Source organism: Myxocyprinus asiaticus, chromosome 21 (assembly GCF_019703515.2).
Source record: "Myxocyprinus asiaticus isolate MX2 ecotype Aquarium Trade chromosome 21, UBuf_Myxa_2, whole genome shotgun sequence".
NCBI classification, from domain to species: Eukaryota; Metazoa; Chordata; class Actinopteri; order Cypriniformes; family Catostomidae; genus Myxocyprinus; species Myxocyprinus asiaticus.
This window is the reverse complement of record NC_059364.1, coordinates 35,930,274-35,949,786: the sequence shown is the minus strand read 5'-3', so window position 1 is coordinate 35,949,786 and position 19,513 is coordinate 35,930,274. Positions and strand designations below refer to the sequence as shown.

At 41.4% G+C, this 19,513-nt stretch overlaps 1 protein-coding gene across 3 annotated transcripts in view; it reads left to right on the top strand.

Annotated features, from left to right (window-relative positions):
• LOC127412166 (putative ATP-dependent RNA helicase DHX57) overlaps positions 1–18,392 on the top strand; it is a 33,605-nt gene extending 15,213 nt beyond the window's left edge. For all 3 annotated transcript variants that reach the window (XM_051648310.1, XM_051648311.1, XM_051648312.1), the window contains 8 exons: positions 4,661–4,937; positions 5,208–5,303; positions 5,400–5,483; positions 5,572–5,709; positions 7,589–7,663; positions 7,752–7,886; positions 8,054–8,254; positions 16,756–18,392. In XM_051648310.1, the coding sequence (XP_051504270.1) occupies positions 4,661–4,937; positions 5,208–5,303; positions 5,400–5,483; positions 5,572–5,709; positions 7,589–7,663; positions 7,752–7,886; positions 8,054–8,254; positions 16,756–16,899 (1,150 nt within the window). In that variant the 3' untranslated portion in view covers positions 16,900–18,392. The remainder of the gene's footprint in view (positions 1–4,660; positions 4,938–5,207; positions 5,304–5,399; positions 5,484–5,571; positions 5,710–7,588; positions 7,664–7,751; positions 7,887–8,053; positions 8,255–16,755) is intronic.
• The last annotated feature ends 1,121 nt before the right edge of the window (positions 18,393–19,513 follow it).

Below are 19,513 nucleotides of genomic sequence, written 5' to 3'. Positions count from 1 at the left end.
ATTCAAATTGTGAAACTCATGTATTAAATAAATTCAATGCACACAGACTGAAGTAGTTTAAGTCTTTGGTTCTTTTAATTGTGATGATTTTGGCTCACATTTAACAAAAACCCACCAATTCACTATCTCAAAAAATTAGAATACATCATAAGACCAATAAAAAAAACATTTTTAGTGAATTGTTGGCCTTCTGGAAAGTATGTTCATTTACTGTATATGTACTCAATACTTGGTAGGGGCTCCTTTTGCTTTAATTACTGCCTCAATTCGGCGTGGCATGGAGGTGATCAGTTTGTGGCACTGCTGAGGTGGTATGGAAGCCCAGGTTTCTTTGACAGTGGCCTTCAGCTCATCTGCATTTTTTGGTCTCTTGTTTCTCATTTTCCTCTTGACAATACCCCATAGATTCTCTATGGGGTTCAGGTCTGGTGAGTTTGCTGGCCAGTCAAGCACACCAACACCATGGTCATTTAACCAACTTTTGGTGCTTTTGGCAGTGTGGGCAGGTGCCAAATCCTGCTGGAAAATGAAATCAGCATCTTTAAAAAGCTGGTCAGCAGAAGGAAGCATGAAGTGCTCCAAAATTTCTTGGTAAATGGGTGCAGTGACTTTGGTTTTCAAAAAACACATTGGACCAACACCAGCAGATGACATTGCACCCCAAATCATCACAGACTGTGGAAACTTAACACTGGACTTCAAGCAACTTGGGCTATGAGCTTCTCCACCCTTCCTCCAGACTCTAGGACCTTGGTTTCCAAATGAAATACAAAACTTGCTCTCATCTGAAAAGAGGACTTTGGACCACTGGGCAACAGTCCAGTTCTTCTTCTCCTTAGCCCAGGTAAGACGCCTCTGACGTTGTCTGTGGTTCAGGAGTGGCTTAACAAGAGGAATACGACAACTGTAGCCAAATTCCTTGACACGTCTGTGTGTGGTGGCTCTTGATGCCTTGACCCCAGCCTCAGTCCATTCCTTGTGAAGTTCACCCAAATTCTTGAATCGATTTTGCTTGTCAATCCTCATAAGGCTGCGGTTCTCTTGGTTGGTTGTGCATCTTTTTCTTCCACACTTTTTCCTTCCACTCAACCTTCTGTTAACATGCTTGGATACAGCACTCTGTGAACAGCCAGCTTCTTTGGCAATGAATGTTTGTGGCTTACCCTCCTTGTGAAGGGTGTCAATGATTGTTTTCTGGACAACTGTCAGATCAGCAATCTTCCCCATGATTGTGTAGCCTAGTGAACCAAACTGAAAGACGATTTTGAAGGCTCAGGAAACCTTTGCAGGTGTTTTGAGTTGATTAGCTGATTGGCATGTCACCATATTCTAATTTTTTGAGATAGTGAATTGGTGGGTTTTTGTTAAATGTGAGCCAAAATCATCACAATTAAAAGAACCAAAGACTTAAACTACTTCAGTCTGTGTGCATTGAATTTATTTAATACACGAGTTTCACAGTTTGAGTTGAATTACTGAAATAAATGAATTTTCCACGACATTCTAATTTATTGAGATGCACCTGTATACACTCACTGAGCACTTTATTAGGAACACCTGTACACCTACTTATTCATGCGATTATCTAATCAGCCAGTTGTGTGGCAGCAGTACAATGCATAAAATCATTCAGATATGGGTCAGGAGCTTCAATAATGTTCACATCAACCATCATAATGGGGAATAAAATTTTATCTCAGTGATTTCGACCGTGGCATGATTGTTAGTGCCAGACGGGTTGGTTTGAGTATTTCTGTATAGACGGATAATTCCAAATGTTGTTCATCATTTGACAGATAAAACAAGAAAAATCTCAACTTAAACCAAGCAGATCAATTTTCCTTTTAACAATCTTTGTGTCTATGTGGATTTACAATGTGTGTGAGAGAGCGAGTGAGAGAGTGCGTGCTCTCATGGAACTGAAGGTGTGAAAATGGCACTCTTTAATGCAAAAGTAATTTACTCTTGACTCTCCATACAGAATTATAACGTAACATAATTACTTTCATTATCAGCAACGCAATCATGTTTTAAAAGTAACCTTAGAGTCATCAACCTGAAATTGTTTACCCTGTAGTCCTGAAAAGCAATAGGTGATGACTGTACCTCCTTGGCCTGTACTGTTAACCGCTTGTGCATTGGTTTAGTTCACTGCCGAACCAACCGGCTGACTGAGGCTTCTGCTGAGTCTTAAAGGTGTCATTTAGGCGGCTGCCTTCTATTTCCTTAAATATGGATATTATTTTAATGACAAATGTCTTAAACAATACAAGCTGAATTGCACTAATTGAAAATAAACGCATTGCATTAACAGTGCTTGCATTTTTTGGGGATGCAACTTCATATGGTTGTATATTTAAGTTTAATTTGTTAAGGTAATGGTATTCTATCTAGGGATGTCCCGATACCGATTCTGGTATTGGAATCGGGTCAGATACCACATTCATGTACTAGCAATAGTACTCATCCATAAATGATCCGATACCAAAAACCGATACCATCTGAGGAACGAATGTCCTTATGTAAACATTTAGCGCACAAATTAAAATCACGTTATGTCCTAGTGCGATTATTTTACCGCAAAAGCTACAATTTAATTATATAAATACAGTGCATCCGTAAAGTATTCACAGCGCTTCACTTTTTCCACATTTTTTTATGTTACAGCCTTATTTCAAAATGGATTAAATTCATTATTTTCCTCAAAATTCTACAAACAATACCCCATAATGACAACGTGAAAGAAGTTTGTTTGAAATCTTTGCAAATTTATTAAAAATAAAAAATGAAAAAAAAATCACATGTACATAAGTATTCACAGCCTTTATCATGACACTCAAAATTGAGCTTAGGTGCATCCTGTTTCCACTGATCATCCTTGAGATGTTTCTACAACTTGATTTGAGTCCACCTGTGGTAAATTCAGTTGATTGGACATGATTTGGGAAGGCACACACCTGTCTATATAAGGTCCCACAGTTAACAGTGCATGTCAGAGCACAAACCAAGCCATGAAGTCCAAGGAATTGTCTGTAGACCTCTGAGACAGGATTGTATCGAGGCACAGATCTGGGGAAGGGTACAGAAAAAGTTCTGCAGCATTGAAGGTCCCAATGAGCACAGTGGCCTCCATCATCCGTAAATGGAAGACGTTTGGAACCACCAGGACTCTTCCTAGAGCTGGCCACCTGGCCAAACTTAGCGATCGGGGGAGAAGAGCCTTAGTCAGGGAGGTGACCAAGAACCCGATGGTCACTCTGACAGAGCTCCAGCGTTCCTCTGTGGAGAGAGGAGAAACTTTCAGAAGAACAACCATCTCTGTAGCACTCCACCAATCAGGCCTGTATGGTAGAGTGGCCAGACGGAAGCCACTCCTCAGTAAAAGGCACCTGAAGGACTCTGACCATGAGAAACAAAGATTGAACTCTTTGGCCTGAATGGCAAGCGTCATGTCTGGAAGAAACCAGGCACCGCTCATCACCTGGCCAATACCATCCCTACAGTGAAGCATGGTGGTGGCAGCATCATGCTGTGGGGATGTTTTTCAGCGGCAGGAACTAGGAGACTAGTCAGGATCGAGGGAAAGATGAATGCAGCAATGTACAGAGACATCCTTGATGAAAACCTGCTCCAGAGCGCTCTGGACCTCAGGCTGGGGCGAAGGTTCATCTTCCAACAGGATAACGACCCTAAGCACACAGCCAAGATAACAAAGGGGTGGCTCTGGGACAACTCTGTGAATGTCCTTGAGTGGCCCAGCCAGAGCCCAGACTTGAACCCGATTGAACATCTCTGGAGAGATCTGAAAATCGCTGTGCACCGACGCTCCCCATCCAACCTGATGGAGCTTGAGAGGTCCTGCAAAGAAGAATGGGAGAAACTGCCCAAAAATAGGTGTGCCAAGCTTGTAGCATCATACTCAAAAAGACTTGAGGCTGTAATTGGTGCCAAAGGTGCTTCAACAAACTATTGAGCAAAGGCTGTGAATACTTATGTACATGTGATTATTATTTTTTTTTTTTTTTTCGTTTTTTAATTTTTAATAAATTTGCAAAGATTTCAAACAAACTTCTTTCACGTTGTCATTATGGGGTATTGTTTGTAGAATTTTGAGGAAAATAATGAATTTAATCCATTTTGGAATAAGGCTGTAACATAACAAAATGTGGAAAAAGTGAAGCGCTGTGAATACTTTCCGGATGCACTGTATATAGTTTGCATGAGCGGCGCACTGCAAACGTGAGCACTTGTGAATGTCTAAAGATGCTCCACGTACCTTTTAAAGCTCCACTTTAAAAAACATACAGGAAAAAACACTGTCATGTGCATCGAGCGCTCTGTTTGTAGCAGATGACAGTGAACATTTGTAGCGAACAAATTCACTTTGTAGTGCAAGGTACAAATAGAGTACATATTTATTTATTTAAATAGCAGCCTTTTGTGGTTTAATAATCACTTTGTTACATAGCGACTGGAGTGAGAAGCTCGTCATAACGTCAGAGCTACTTGGTCAAAACAACACAAACACTTCAAAATAAAAATTCTCCTTTGTGGTGTTCTACAGACAAAAATAACAACATACGGGTTTGGGATGACATGAGGATGAATGTATGATGACAGAATTCTTGAGCTTGACCTCATTTCTGCTCTTCTTTCTCAGGGTTAAAGTATTGGAGGTGTTTGCAGAGCGTCCTCTGAACTCCGTTTTCTCTCAGCTGATTGAGCCTCCCGCAGAGGGCAGTCTGGAGGCAGCTAAACAGCGCCTGTGTGCGCTGGGCGCTCTGACGGATGAGGAGTCTCTGACTCCACTGGGTTGGCATCTGGCCTGTCTGCCCGTGGACGTCCGCATCGGTAAACTCATGCTGCTGGGAGCCATCTTCCGGTGCCTCGAGCCTGCCCTCACCATCGCTGCCAGCCTGGCCTTCAAGAGCCCATTCGTAAGTCACAAAACACAAGTAATATACAAGAAGACAATATTTTGGCCTAAGACAGCAATTATCAAAGTCTTAGAGAGTAGGACTCCCCTCTGATAAATGTAAAAGACACCTTTTTACTACATGCAAAATAAATATGTAAATAAAAAATTAGATCAAGTATGTGCCAAAAAAGTTTAAATAAATAAATTACAAATATTTTTTCACACTTTGAAAACTGCTGGTCTAGCTAATACTGTGAGATCAATGTTCTCTTGGTGGCCGCCCTCACAGGTGTCTCCATGGGATAAAAGAGAGGAAGCCAATGAGAAGAAGTTAAGTTTCTCTCTGGCTAACAGTGACCATTTGGCCTTGCTTCAGGCATACAAGGTTAGTAGACATACAAGTTTTGAAATGTGCTGTTTAGTACAGTCATGAAGACTTGCGGAGCTATTACCTGTGCTGTTGTGTTGTGTGTTTTTTCAGGGTTGGTGTAACGCAGCACAGAATGGCTCTAAGGCTGGCTATCAGTATTGCAGAGAGAACTTCCTTTCAATCCGGGGCTTACAGGTAAGCCTGGTCTCTGATTGGCTCAGTGTAGTTGTCCATCTTTTTGGCATACTTGGAGAACTTTTCTGTTTTGTACATGTTTTCTCAGGAAATAGCATGTCTTAAAAGGCAGTTTGCAGAGCTCCTGTCTGATATTGGCTTTGTGAAGGATGGACTGAAAGCAAGAGTCATTGAAAAAATGAGCTCTAAAGGAAGTGATGGGGTACTGGAGGCCACAGGCTATGAGGTAACAGTGCTTGCTTAAAGCAGTAGTATGTAAGCTCATTTAGTGATATGGTTGATGTACAGTTGAAGTCAGATGTTTACATACACTTAGGTTGAAGTAATTAAAACTCATTTTTTTAACAACTCCACATATTTCATATTAGCAAACTGTAGTTTTGGCAAGTCGTTTAGGACATCTACTTTGACATGAGTAATTTTTCCAACAGTTATTTACAGACAAATTGTTTTGCTTTTAATTGACCATATCACAATTACAGTGGGTCAGAAGTTTACATATACCAAGTTAACTGTGCCTTTAAGCAGCTTGGAAAATTCCAGAAAATGATGTCAAGCCTTTAGTCAATTGGCTTCTGATAGGCTAATTGGAGATATACCTATGGATGTATTTTAAGGCCTAGCTTCAACTCAGTGCCTTTTTATTTGACATCATGGGAAAATCAAAATAAATCAGCCAAGACCTCAGAAAAAAAATTGTGGACCTCCACAAGTCTGGTTCATCCTTGGGAGCAATTTCCAAATGCCTGACAGTACCAAGCTCATCTGTACAAACAATAGTATGCAAGTATAACCACCATGGGACCATGCAGCCATCATATCACTCAGGAAGGAGACGCATTCTGTCTCCTAGAAATTTACATAGTTTGGTGCGAAAAGTGCAAATCAATCCCAGAACAACAGCAAAGGACCTTGTGAAGATGCTGGAGGAAACAGGTAGATAAGTATCTATATCCACAGTAAAATGAGTCCTATATCAACATAACCTGAAAGGCTGCTCAGCAAGGAAGAAGCCACTGCTCCAGAACCACCATAAAAAAGCCAGACTACAGTACAGTAGTGCACATGGGGACAAAGATCTTATTTTTTGGAGAAATGTCCTCTGGTCTTGAACTGTTCAGCCATAATGACCATCGTTATGTTTGGAGAAAAAGGGTGAGGCTTGCAAGCCGAAGAACACCATCCCAACCTTGAAGCTTGGGGGTGGCAGCATCATGTTGTGGATGTGCTTTGCTGCAGGAGAGACTGGTGCACTGGGACTTGGCATCATGAGGAAGGAAAATTATGTGGATATATTGAAGCAACATCTCAAGATATCAGCCAAGAAGTTAAAGCTTGGTCACATATGGGTCTTCCTAATGGACAATGACCCTAAACATACCTCCAAAGTTGTGGCAAAATGGCTTAAGGACAACAAAGTCAAGGTATTGGAGTGGCCATCACAAAGCCCTGACCTCAATCCGATAGAAAATTGGTCGGCAGAACTGAAAAAGTGTGTGCGAGCAAGGAGCCCTACAAACCTGACCCAGTTACACCAGTTCTGTCTGGAGGAATGGGCCAAAATTCCAGCAACTTATTGTGAGAAGCTTGTGGAAGGCTACCCAAAATGTTTGACCCAAGTTAAACAATTTAAAGGCAATGCTACCAAATACTAACAAGGGGTATGTAAACTTCTGACCCAGTCTGGGAATGTGATGAAAGAAATAAAAGCTGAAATAAATAATTCTCTCTACTATTATTCTGACATTTCACATTCTTAAAATAAATTAGTGATCCTAACTGACTTAAGACAGTGAATGTTTTCTACGATTAAATGTCAGGAATTGTGAAAAACTGAGTTTAAATTTGGCTAATGTGTATGTAAACTTCTGACTTCAACTGTATGTGGCAAACGTACAGTGAGGTCCACATTGAAAATCTGGAAAATTAAAAAGGATCTATACAAAGCATCTACATATTTGAAGTAAAAACAATAATATAGACATAGGCTCAGTGTCAGAAATTATTTATGAACACATAAGTAACTCTTGTAGCAGTGTCTTACCCATGCTATCGAAATGTAAATAAGCTGTCCTTTTAACAAAGTGATTTTCTCTCTCTCAAAGGCAAACCTGAACTCTGATAACACAAAACTGATGTCAGCCATGTTGTGTGCCGCCCTCTACCCTAATGTAGTGCAGGTCAGTGCCTCGGATCCCTCTGCGACAAGTGTATCCATTGTGTAATGTGAAAGTTAGAGCATTTGTAAAATGTGTGTTGTGTGTTTAGGTAAGATCTCCTCAGGGCAAGTATAAGCTCACTTGTAAGGGTGCTATGAAGATGCAGCCTAAAGCAGAGGAACTGCGCTTCTTGACCAAGAGTGATGGAGCCGTCCACATACACCCCTCATCTGTGAACTTTTCTGTAACTATCTCTCCCACATACTATTTATGAACACATATACTTTAAATGTTTTTTATTTGTATGTTCCCAAGAAACACACCCAAATGAATCATATATTGTTGTTTGAATTCAATTTCAATCATTTGAAATGTCTTGAGTGTAAATATCTGAGGTTTCACTCTGTGTAGGTACGCCACTATGACAGCCCGTACCTGGTGTACCATGAGAAAGTGAAGACTAGTCGAGTGTTTATCCGTGACTGTAGCATGGTTTGCGTGTATCCCATGGTGCTGTTTGGTGGAGGGCAAGTCAGTGTGGAGCTGCAGCGTGGAGAGTTCATTATCTCTCTGGATGACGGCTGGATCAAATTTGCTGCCGCCTCTCATGAGGTAAAACAGCTGATAAATTCAAAATAGCATACTAACATACCACTTTTACTATTTCTGCAGTATATACTATACATACAGCATAAATAACAAGATCAGTACGGTAGTATGTTATTCTAAACTATTTTGACCCATAGTTTGACTATGTTCAGAATAGCATACTAACATTTTACTCTTACTATTTCTGCAGTATACAGTGTAGATATGGCTTAAATAATAAGAATAGGATGGTAGTTTACTATTCTGAGACAGGGTCTGGCTATGTTTGAAATAGCATACTAACATTTCACTCTTACTAATCCTGCAGTATATACTGTAAAAAAAAATTTTCTTTTTTTAAAATCAGTGTGGTAGTATGCTGTTCTAAACTATTTTGACCCAGAGTCTGGCTATGTTCGGAATAGCATTCTAATACTTCACTCTTACTATTTCTGCAGTATGTACTGTAGATACATAATTAATAAGAATAGTATGGTTGTATGCTATTTTGAACTATTTTGACTCTTGGCTGAGTTCAGAATGGCATACTACCCATAATATCCTTACTACTACTGCCATATCTGCCTATGGCATAAATAATTAAGAATAGTATGGCAATATGCTATTCTGAACTACTGTATTTTGAGCCAGACTCTATGTTTGTAACAACACACTAACATACCACTCATGCATTACACAGAATGTACAGTATATTGAGCACAAGGGATTTTTTGATACTACTTCCCAAGTTACACATATCAAATGCATAAAGATACAAAAGCTTGTGCAAACTACAAATTTTGCTATATGTTAATGTACAGTTCTTAGAGTATGTATACTGTAAACATAGTAGAAATTGTCTGTAAGCATGGAGAACCTGAATACATTTACCAAAGGTCTAGGTTACTGAAACGTAATCCTGGTTCCCAGAAAGGAGGGAATGAGACGTTACTTGCATCGAATGATGACTAGGGTTCACTCCTAAGTCCCCGATCTCTGAATAGTTTTCAATCACGGCAATTCAGATTGGCAGATGTCTTTCGAGGTCCCGCTTCCATTCTCAGTGAGCATATAAAAGGCTGGGAGAAAGACGGGCTCATCAGGACCTTCTCTGACTGAATCAGCGATAGGATCTCAAGAGACTTTTCAGCGGTAATCAGTATTGTGGCAGGAATTGCTAACGTCTTGTTCACTCCTTTCAGGGAACCGGGGTTACATTTCAGTAACCTAGATGTTCCCTTTCAAGTCGGTCACTCAACATTACTTGCGTCGAAGGACTACTAGGGGTCCCTATAAAAAAATGGCATAATACAGATATGGCTGCTCTTGCTTCCCATCATGTGGTAGCAAGCTCACAGACAGCCTGTTTCCCCACCTGGATGGGGAAGAGTCAGAGACAGCGAGTGACACCTAGTGACACTGCCATAGACGAGGTTAAGCCAATCTTTTCCATAGAATTCACATCAGATTAGGTGATGAACTGTTGGAGAGAGGACTGAATAACAGTCTCTCAATCCTGGTTATGAAAGGAGCCGCCTTCTGGGACACCTTAAACCAAGCAAAGGAAGAGTTAAATTTTCCCATATGGAATCTAGGAAAAATTATCTTAAATGTCCTAACTGCCTAACTTTTCCATAAGGCAGATAAAACATACTTAGGAACCCATTGTCCCAGTTGTGCTCAAAAGTTTGCATACCCTGGCAGAAATTGTGAAATTTTGGCATTGATTTTGAAAATATGACTGATCATGCAAAAAAACCTGTCTTTTATTTAAGGATAGTGATCATATGAAGCCATTTATCATCACATAGTTGTTTGGCTCCTTTTAAATCATAATGATAACAGAAATCACCCAAATGGCCCTGATCAAAAGTTTACATACCCTTGAATGTTTGGCCTTGTTACAGACACACAAGGTGACACACACAGGTTTAAATGACAATTAAAGGTTAATTTCCCACAACTGTGTCTTTTTAAATTGCAATTAGTGCCTGTGTATAAATAGTCAATGAGTTTCTTAGCTCTCACATGGATTCACTGAGCAGGCTAGATACTGAGCCATGGGGAGCAGAAAAGAACAGTCAAAAGACCTGTGTAACAAGGTAATGGAACTTTATAAAGATGGAAAAGGATATAAAAAGATATCCAAAGCCTTGAAAATGCCAGTCAGTACTGTTCAATCACTTATTAAGAAGTGGAAAATTTGGGGATCTCTTGATGCCAAGCCAAGGTCAGGTAGACTAAGAAAGATTTCAGCCACAACTGCCGGAAGTATTGTTCGGGATACAAAGAAAAACCCTCAGGTAACCTCAGGAGAAATACAGGCTGCTCTGGAAAAAGACGGTGTGGTTGTTTCAAGGAGCACAATACGATGATACTTGAACAAATATGAGCTGCATGGCCGAGTTGCCAGAAAGAAGCCTTTACTGTGCCAATGCCACAAATGACAACACCTTGACATGCCTCACAGCTTCTGGCTTTATGGTCACAACCATGAGCGCTATGTTTGGAGAGGGGTCAACAAGGTGAATAGAATACCATCCTCACTGTGAAGCATGTTGGTGGCTCACTGATGTTTTGGGGGGGTGTGAGCTCTAAAGGCACGGGGAATCTTGTGAAAATTGATGGCAAGATGAATGCAGCATTTTATCAGAAAATACTGGCAGACAATTTGCATTCTTCTGCACGAAAGCTGCACATGGGATGCTCTTGGACTTTCCAGCATGACAATGACCCTAAGCACAAGGCCAAGTTGACCCTCCAGTGGTTAGAGCAGAAAAAGGTGAAGGTTCTGGAGTGGCCATCACAGTCTCCTGACCTTAATATCATCAAGCCACTCTGGGGAGATCTCAAACGTGTGGTTCATGCAAGACGACCAAAGACTTTGCATGACCTGGAGGCATTTTGCCAAGACGAATAGGCAGCTATACCACCTGCAAGAATTTGGGGCCTCATAGACAACTATTACAAAAGACTGCACGCTGTCAGTGATGCTAAAGGGGCCAATACACAGTATTAAGAACTAAGGGTATGAAGACTTTTGAACAGGGGTCATTTCATTTTTTCTTTGTTGCCATGTTTTGTTTTATGATTGTGCCATTCTGTTATAACCTACAGTTGAATATGAATCCCATAAAAAATGAAAGAAATGTGTTTTGCCTGCTCACTCATGTTTTCTTTAAAAATGGTACATATATTACCATTTCTCCAAGGGTATGCAAACTTTTGAGCACAACTGTATATAAGATTACTGCTATATTTACAGTCAATCTTTAGCAACCCTTCCCATTTGTATCTAACCACTCCAGGGAGTATACAAAAATGGGTCTTGTGCCATAAGTGCAGTAACTGTACTGCCTAACCAGTGAAAAGTGTTTTCACCCAATGGATAAAACTCTATTTTGTTCAGAATTAAACTAATAAAGCGTAAGTTGTAAACAACAACCTTCATGTTCCCAAGGCAACTGTTTAGTGCTACTCATTGTGATGAGAGCTAAACTTCCCTTCACAGAGAGCACCATCTAGATTATAAAATCTAGTAAATGTGTTTGGTGAAGCCCAGCCTGCTGCTTGGCAGATGTCTGATAATGACAACCCTTTTGCCAATGTCCAAGAGGAAGACATGCCTCCTGTGGAGTGGACTTTAATTTCCACTGTATGTATGCCATTCCAAGCCCTGTGATTCATATGTCAGCTTAATAGTGTCTATGACCCAGTGAGACAGTCTCGGCTTAAAGACTGCTCTTCCTTTGGATTGGCCTCCGAAACACACAAAGAGCTGACTCATCAGTCTAAACTGGCCTATATGCTCTATATAAATGTGCAACGCTTGTACGGGACAGAGTGTGTGCGATTAAACTCTCTTCTTCTGACTGAAACAGAAGAAGGAGAAAAAGCTTGTTTATCACTTGCGTTTTGAACGGAGTAGATGAAACCTTAGGGGTGTAGACAATTTTAGGCTTCAAAATGGCTTTAGGAAAGCCTGGACCAAACTCTAGACAGCAATCCTCCACTGATAGAGCTTGGATATCTCACACCCGCTTGATTGAAGCGATGGCCGGTGATAAAGCGGTTTTAAACGAGAGAACATGTAGTTTTGCCATTTCTAGTGGCTCAAACGGTGAAGTACACAGAACCTTCAGCACCATGGATAGATCCCACACTGGGACTGTAACTGGGCGAGTCGGTATGATATGTCTCGCATCCCGTTGGAATTTCGTAACGAGAACATGCTTGCTTATTGAAATTCCTGCAACCAGAACGTGATTTGCCGCAACATTCACTTTCAGCATTGATGGTGATAAACCTGCATCTAATTGCTCTTGAAGAAAGTGCAGCATCATGTTCAATGAACAGTCTGCTGGGTTTTTGTTTCGTGACAAACACCAGTCTGAAAAGACTCGCCACTTTAACGCATACAGCTGCCTCGTAGAGGGGGCTCAGGACTGCACGATGGTGTTACAAACTGTATGTGACAACTCATCTATTTGTCCCATTTATACATGTCCCGTTCAATGGTCAAACGTGTAGGTTCCACAGCTCTGGCTGTGGATGCCAGATTGTGGCCCGCACTTGAGAGAGTAGATCTTTCCTCAGTGTTGGTGGAGCTTCCAGCAGTTCAGCTAGCTCTTCAAACCATGGCTGGTTAGGCCATTTCGGCACAACTAGTAGCACTGCTTCCCGATCCATCCTGCTCTTGCACAACACTTGGGACATCAGGCTGACTGGGAAAAATGTACATTTGCATTTCTTTGCTGGCCATTTTTGTGCTAAGGCATCCGTTCCCATGGGAGCCTGGCTCAGCGAGTACCACAATTGGCTGTGTGTGGTCTCCTGGGAAGTGAACAGATCCATTTCCGCTTCCCCAAATGTTTTCCAAATTCTCAGGACCACCTGAGGAGGTGTCTCCACTCTCTGGGGCAAAACCTTTGACGCAGGAGCAGATCGGCCCCGTAATTAGAACAACCAAGAATGTGAACTGCCCAGATAGATTTGAGAAGTTTGTGACACCATAGAAGAAGGTGGTGCATCAGATACAGCATTGGACGTGACCATGTTTCCCCTTGGCGATTTATATAAGCCACCACTGATGTGTTGTCCGTCCGGACCTACACATGTCGATACTGGAGTTCTGGATGAAAAACTTTCAGAGCCAGAAACACTACCCATAATTCCAGGTAATTTATGTGCCACACCCGCTTCACATCTTCCCAGATGCCGAACGCTGGGCGCCCATCGCATAGGGCTCCTCAGCCCATGTTTGATGCGTCCGTAGTAACCACCTTGCATCTGGTTACTTGCCTCAGTGTAACACCTGTTTGATAGAACACAGCTTTTTTCCACTGTGACAGCACGGCCAAACAGCGATGTGTCACCAGCAGGGGTAATTTACCATAGTGCCATGCCCACCATGGCGCTTTCGCCTTCACCCAGCACTGAAAAGGTTTCATGTGCAGTAAACCCATTGGTATGCTTGCTGTGGCAGCAGCCATCAATCCAAGAGCCTTCTGAAATGACTTCAGAAGAATGTTTTTACCCACCTTGAAAGTTTGCAAGTGGCGGATTAAGGAACGAATGCACGTGTCCCCGTATTATGCCCGAATCTGTTATCATACCTAGAAACAATTCTCTGAGTTGGTGTGAGTGCACTTTTTTTCCAATTGACTCTCATACCCAGCCGCTGCAGATGTGCGAGCAAGATTGCGCCTCTGACTGTGCTACAATTAGACAGTCGTCCAGGTAATTCAGGATGCATATTCCTTGCATTCTGATCAGGGCCAGCGCTGCATTTGCACATTTTGTGAATATGCGATGAGCCAAGGATAATCCAAACGGGAGGACCTAGAACTGGTATGAGATCCCCTCAAAGGCAAATCTCAAGAAAAGCCTGTGTCGAGGGGAAATTTGAACGCTAAAGTATGCATCTTTTAAGTCTATTGCTATAAACCAGTTGTTTTTGCAAATGTGTGCGATAATCTGCTTTTTCATAATTATCATGAATGGAAACCTCACTAGGGTCCGATTCAGGGCGTGCAAATCTTAGATCTGTCTTAGGCTGCTGTCTTTTTTTGGGAAAAGAATTGGCGACTGTAAAAGCCCCTCTGGGATTCGTTCAGTGGAACTGTTGCATGTTTTGCATTGAGGTTTCTCACTTCTGAACGTAGTACCGGTGCACCTCGACCTGACATAGTGGAGGACAGAACGCCATTGGTGGCCATCTCGTGAACTGTATTGTATAACTGTTCTTTATGGTTCTGGCAACCCACTTGGAAATGCCCGGTAGTGCGATCCAGGCATCTGCATGGAATGTGAGGGTAAACATTTTCGGTTTTTACCTGAGGACATTTTAACAATGTGTTTGCAGCAAAATGAGGAAAAAGCTCATTTTTGGAGTAATTGCATTCGTTGCTGCAGCTTCGACATGCATATTCTTTATTTTTACACTGATATCTCTCCCAACTGTGGGGAGGAGAGACAGGACCCGTGCCTCCATGGTGTGTGCCCGGAGCTGTGTCTTGGCCATGGGCACTGTGATTTTAATCCTGGTTCAGCACCGGGTACTGGGGCTGAAGTTGAAGAGTGCTGGCTTTGGCAGGGTATGACGATCTTGCATGAGACAAGCTGCTGCTGGCTTCTGGCTTAAATGGCATGAAATGTTTCATTGTCAGTGAGTACTTTTGTGCAGTCTCCAGCTTTTTGGAGAAAACATCCATTGCGTCTCTGAACAAGCCTTTCTGTGACACTGGAGCATCAAGCAGTCTTATCTTAGTGATCTTGCACATCTCCGTGTTGTTCAACCAGAGATGCCACTCGAGTGTCACCATACTACCCATTCATCTTCCAATTGCTGGGCCATAATTTTGGTGGCGCTCAGCGCGAGGTCGAGCGAAGAGCGTGACCACGCTCGTCCATATCCTTCAGGACCTTGGCTTGAGTAGCCTGCAACACTGCCATGGTGTGCAAGGCTGATGCAGCCTGTCTCGACTTCGCTGCGATAGCGGACATAAGTCTGCATGCTTTGGACAGGTGAGAGGGGCGTAGGTGTAATGCAATCGCCGCCTCCACCTGTGGAAGGGTGGTATATCCCCTCTGCTCCGCATGGTGAAGGCCATCGCGCACGCGAAAGAATGGCACTAAGCGCTGGGTAGCGGCTTGATGCTGGCCCATGCTCAGAAACCATTCGTCCAGCCGCAAGTGCTCGGGCTCTGATGGAGGAGTTCATTCGAGTCCGAGCTCCTTAACTGCTCTTGAGAGGATGTGAACCAGTTCAGTCTCTTATCTGTTAACCCTCATAGCTATCACGCTTTTAGCGTGGCAGCTGGTCAGATTATCCGCGGACCGCACCATGCTTCGCTTTCCGATGCTGCGAAGGAGACCATGTCTTCGTCCAGAGACATGCCAAAGGAAGTCTCACCCCCTAAATCTCTAGGGAGATAAAGACTTCCTCCAACACATTCTCCGGACGAACACACTGTAGATGGAGAGCTGGAGGCCCGCAAAGCTTGCCCCGGTGGGAGATCCTCAAGCTCCCCACGCTCCGTGTCTGAGCTTGGTGCAGCACTCACCTGTGTTCCTGCCGGAGTCATGGATGTCGTGAGAAGCTGCAGCCGCAGTGGTGTCCCTCATGAAGACTGCCGCTCTGGAACATAGCATCTTCATAGTCAGGCTCTCCCAATGAGAGCACTGAGTATCCACGAATGCCACCTCCCCGTGGCAGCTGTCATGTCCATCCTGCGGCAGGATGTTGCATCTGCTGCACTGGAGGCATTTACGGTACCTCATTCTTAAAAGGACCGCAAACGTTTACTCTTAGTTTTTGTTGCTGTGGGGAAAGACACTCACAGAACAATAATATTTGCAAAAATTCTGTTTCTTCGCTGGGCACCCTGGGAACAAAGATCTCCTGTTGATCCGCTTGGATGAAACCGTGCTTTGCTCGCAACGAAGGCCGTTTAGAGAGATACGTTCTCGACTGTGAAAGGAGAAGGTTCTGACGAGCCCGTCTTTCTCTCGGCCTTTCACATACATGCCTGCTGAGCATCGAAGCGAGATCTTGAAAGACATCTGAAAATCAGAATTGGCATGATTGAAAACTATTCAGAGAGATCGGGAACTCAGGAGTGACCCCTAGTCGTCATTCGACGTAAGTAACGTTGAGTGACCGACTTGAAAGGGAACTGTCCAAAATACAAAAAGGGCACTCTGGGAGGAATACTGTATCCCACAATGCAGTGCGCTCAACTTGATTTTCCATGTCCAGTGTGACAAATTAACAAAATCACAAAATGTATTTATAAGGTAATAACTGGATGCCAATTGCTGAATTAAACATGTAATGTATTACGATCATGTGACAGTACTGTTTGAAACATACTGTTTACCTACTAAGTAGTAGGTAGTAATTTAGTTGAACTGAATTGAATATAAAGCATAGTGCACTATACCATACAGTATGCTGTAAGTAGTACGCTAGTATTCCATTTTGAACATTTTGAAGCCTGTTTTTTACTGTCTGTGTTGTGTAGGTGGCTGAGCTGGTGAAGGAGCTGCGGTGGGAGTTGGATCAGCTCTTAGAGGAAAAGATCAAAAACCCCAGCATTGACCTGATTAGCTGTCCACGAGGATCTCGCATTATACACACTATAGTATCACTCATCTCAACACAGTAACACGCACACACACACACTCTCTCTCTCTAACCCAATAAACACAATATTTTCGCAAAAACCAAATAAACATCCATTCATGTGTACACTATTTACAATGAAATGTGAGTGGGGAGATTAGTCGAGATTTAACCTGTGGAGGTTCTTGAATCAGTTTCCTTTTCTTTTAACAGAGGAAACACACAGACATTGTGTGATTTCACACAAAAAACCTTTGAAAATGAAAGTCCATATTGGACTGCTTTGTAGTGCAATATTACAGTTATAAGCACTGAAAGCAAGCATGTGCATACATTTTGAATGTACAGCATAAAGTATGTGTGTGTGATATTTTATTTTTTATTTTATTTTTTTTGTCAGATACAATGAACATTATTACAGTGTTTTGCATCATGAACGTTTGTGATGATGGCATGGGACTACAGTCAAGTCTGACTCATATTTTGCCAAAATGTGCTCTGTTATCAAATGCATTTAAAAAAAGCGTACGGTTAGACTTGTGTGGATCTTTAAATTTAAAATGTGGGCACCTGAATGAAATTTGTTTGATTCTACTATTTGGATATCACTTGAGCATCAGTGTTAAAGTGTTGTAGTAAGATGTCTCAGTACATGATTACCAGTACATTGATGGTGTATACATTTTTGTTTCACTGATTTACAAAATCAAAATATACAGAAATGTAATGTCAAGATAATGCCAGTGATGTAAGCCAGTGTCGCTTATGTTCTGCCAGGTTGAAAGTGCAGACATTATACATAAAGCGTTCAAACATGTTGGAAGTACAATACACGTTTATGTAATTTCAGACCACAGAGAATATGAAGCATGTGTTGTGTGTATACTCCTTTCCTGGCCTCAGCAAAGCATCAGGAAAATGATCTGATGAGAGAGACAGATTACAGCAGTTACAGCATCTCATTAATTTAGTCATTATGCATTCTCTATGGTGCCTTGATCCCACCGTGGAAAAAATGTATAATTTTGTAATACATAATTCAAACTTAATACCTCACAATTTACCTTCTCTAAGCCCCGCCCCCTTGGAAATGGTTGCCTGCTCTGATGAGCTTTGCAGAACTTCCCATAGGAATGAATGTAAGAGCGCTGTGATAAAATATTTTGTGTTTTTGGCAAAGTATTCTCATAAAACGAAATTAATAATATTCTTACGTGGGCTGGAATGAAGAGTATATTTATCTGATGTTTTTGTAAAAGAAATTAAATTACACAGTAATGTGATTGAAAACTGTGGAGACTGAATAAGAGTAAAGAAAAAAAATCACAAGTCACTTGAAAAGAGAAAAGCATCATTTGATGGGGATCACACACCTGATAACATTAAAGTGAACAGAACTGCTTATAACGTCTCATAACGCACCCACTATTATGCTGTGAACTCTTTATTTACTATTGCCTTTATTAAGACCTGAGTCAATACATAAATAAATTATTTATACCTTGGAGGAAATGTAGGTGTCTTTGCTCATGTTATACATGTTCATTTGGGAATGAGGGCTGACACAGTTTAATCAATAGCATGCTCTTCTTGACAGCAACAAAATTCCTATCAAATTCGGAATAAACCTACTCAAACACACATTATTCCCGTAGACCAGGGGTACTCAACTTTGGAAAGCCGGGGGGCCGGAAAGCAGGATACCTTTAGCCTTGAGGGCCGCACTCTTTTTTTTAAATGTATTAAAAAATATTTTAAGTACTTTTTTATATTAATAAGGTGAGCAGATTATCCTGTCTCACAATTTCGACTATTTCTCGTAATTGCGAATTAAGCCTATAACTTGCAATTGCGACTTTATTTCTTGTAATTGCGAGTTTAGCCTACATCTCGCCATTGCAACTTTATTTCTCACAATTGCAACTGTATCTCGCAATTTTACTTTTATTTTTCATAATTGCAAGTTTAGCCTATATCTCGCAATTGCGACTTTATTTCTAATAATTGTGCCTTTGTATCTTGCAATTCTACCTTTATTTCTCATAATTGCAAGTTTATCTTTATAAATGTAGTCTATGACTTGCAATTGTTCCTTCATTTCTTGTAATTGCAAGTTTAGCCTATGTCTCGCCATTGCGATTTCTTATAATTTCACCTTCGTATCTCACAATTGCACCTTTATTTCTCGTAATCGCAAATTTAGCCTGTATCTCACCATTGTGACTTTATTTTTCATAATTGCATTTAGACTATATCTCGCAGTTGCGACTTTATTTCTCATAATTGCGAATTTATGTCTCGTAATTGTTCCTTTATTTCTCGTAATTGCAAGTGTAGCCTACAGGTGCATCTCAATAAATTAGAATGTCGTGGAAAAGTTCATTTATTTCAGTAATTCAACTCAAATTGTGAAACTCATGTATTAAATAAATTCAGTGCACACAGACTGAAGTAGTTTAAGTCTTTGGTTATTTTAATTGTGATGATTTTGGCTCACATTTAACAAAAACCCACCAATTCACTATCTCAAAAAATTAGAATATGGTGACATGCCAATCAGCTAATCAACTCAAAACACCTGCAAAGGGTTCCTGAGCCTTCAAAATGGTCTCTCAGTTTGGTTCACTAGGCTACACAATCATGGGGAAGACTGCTGA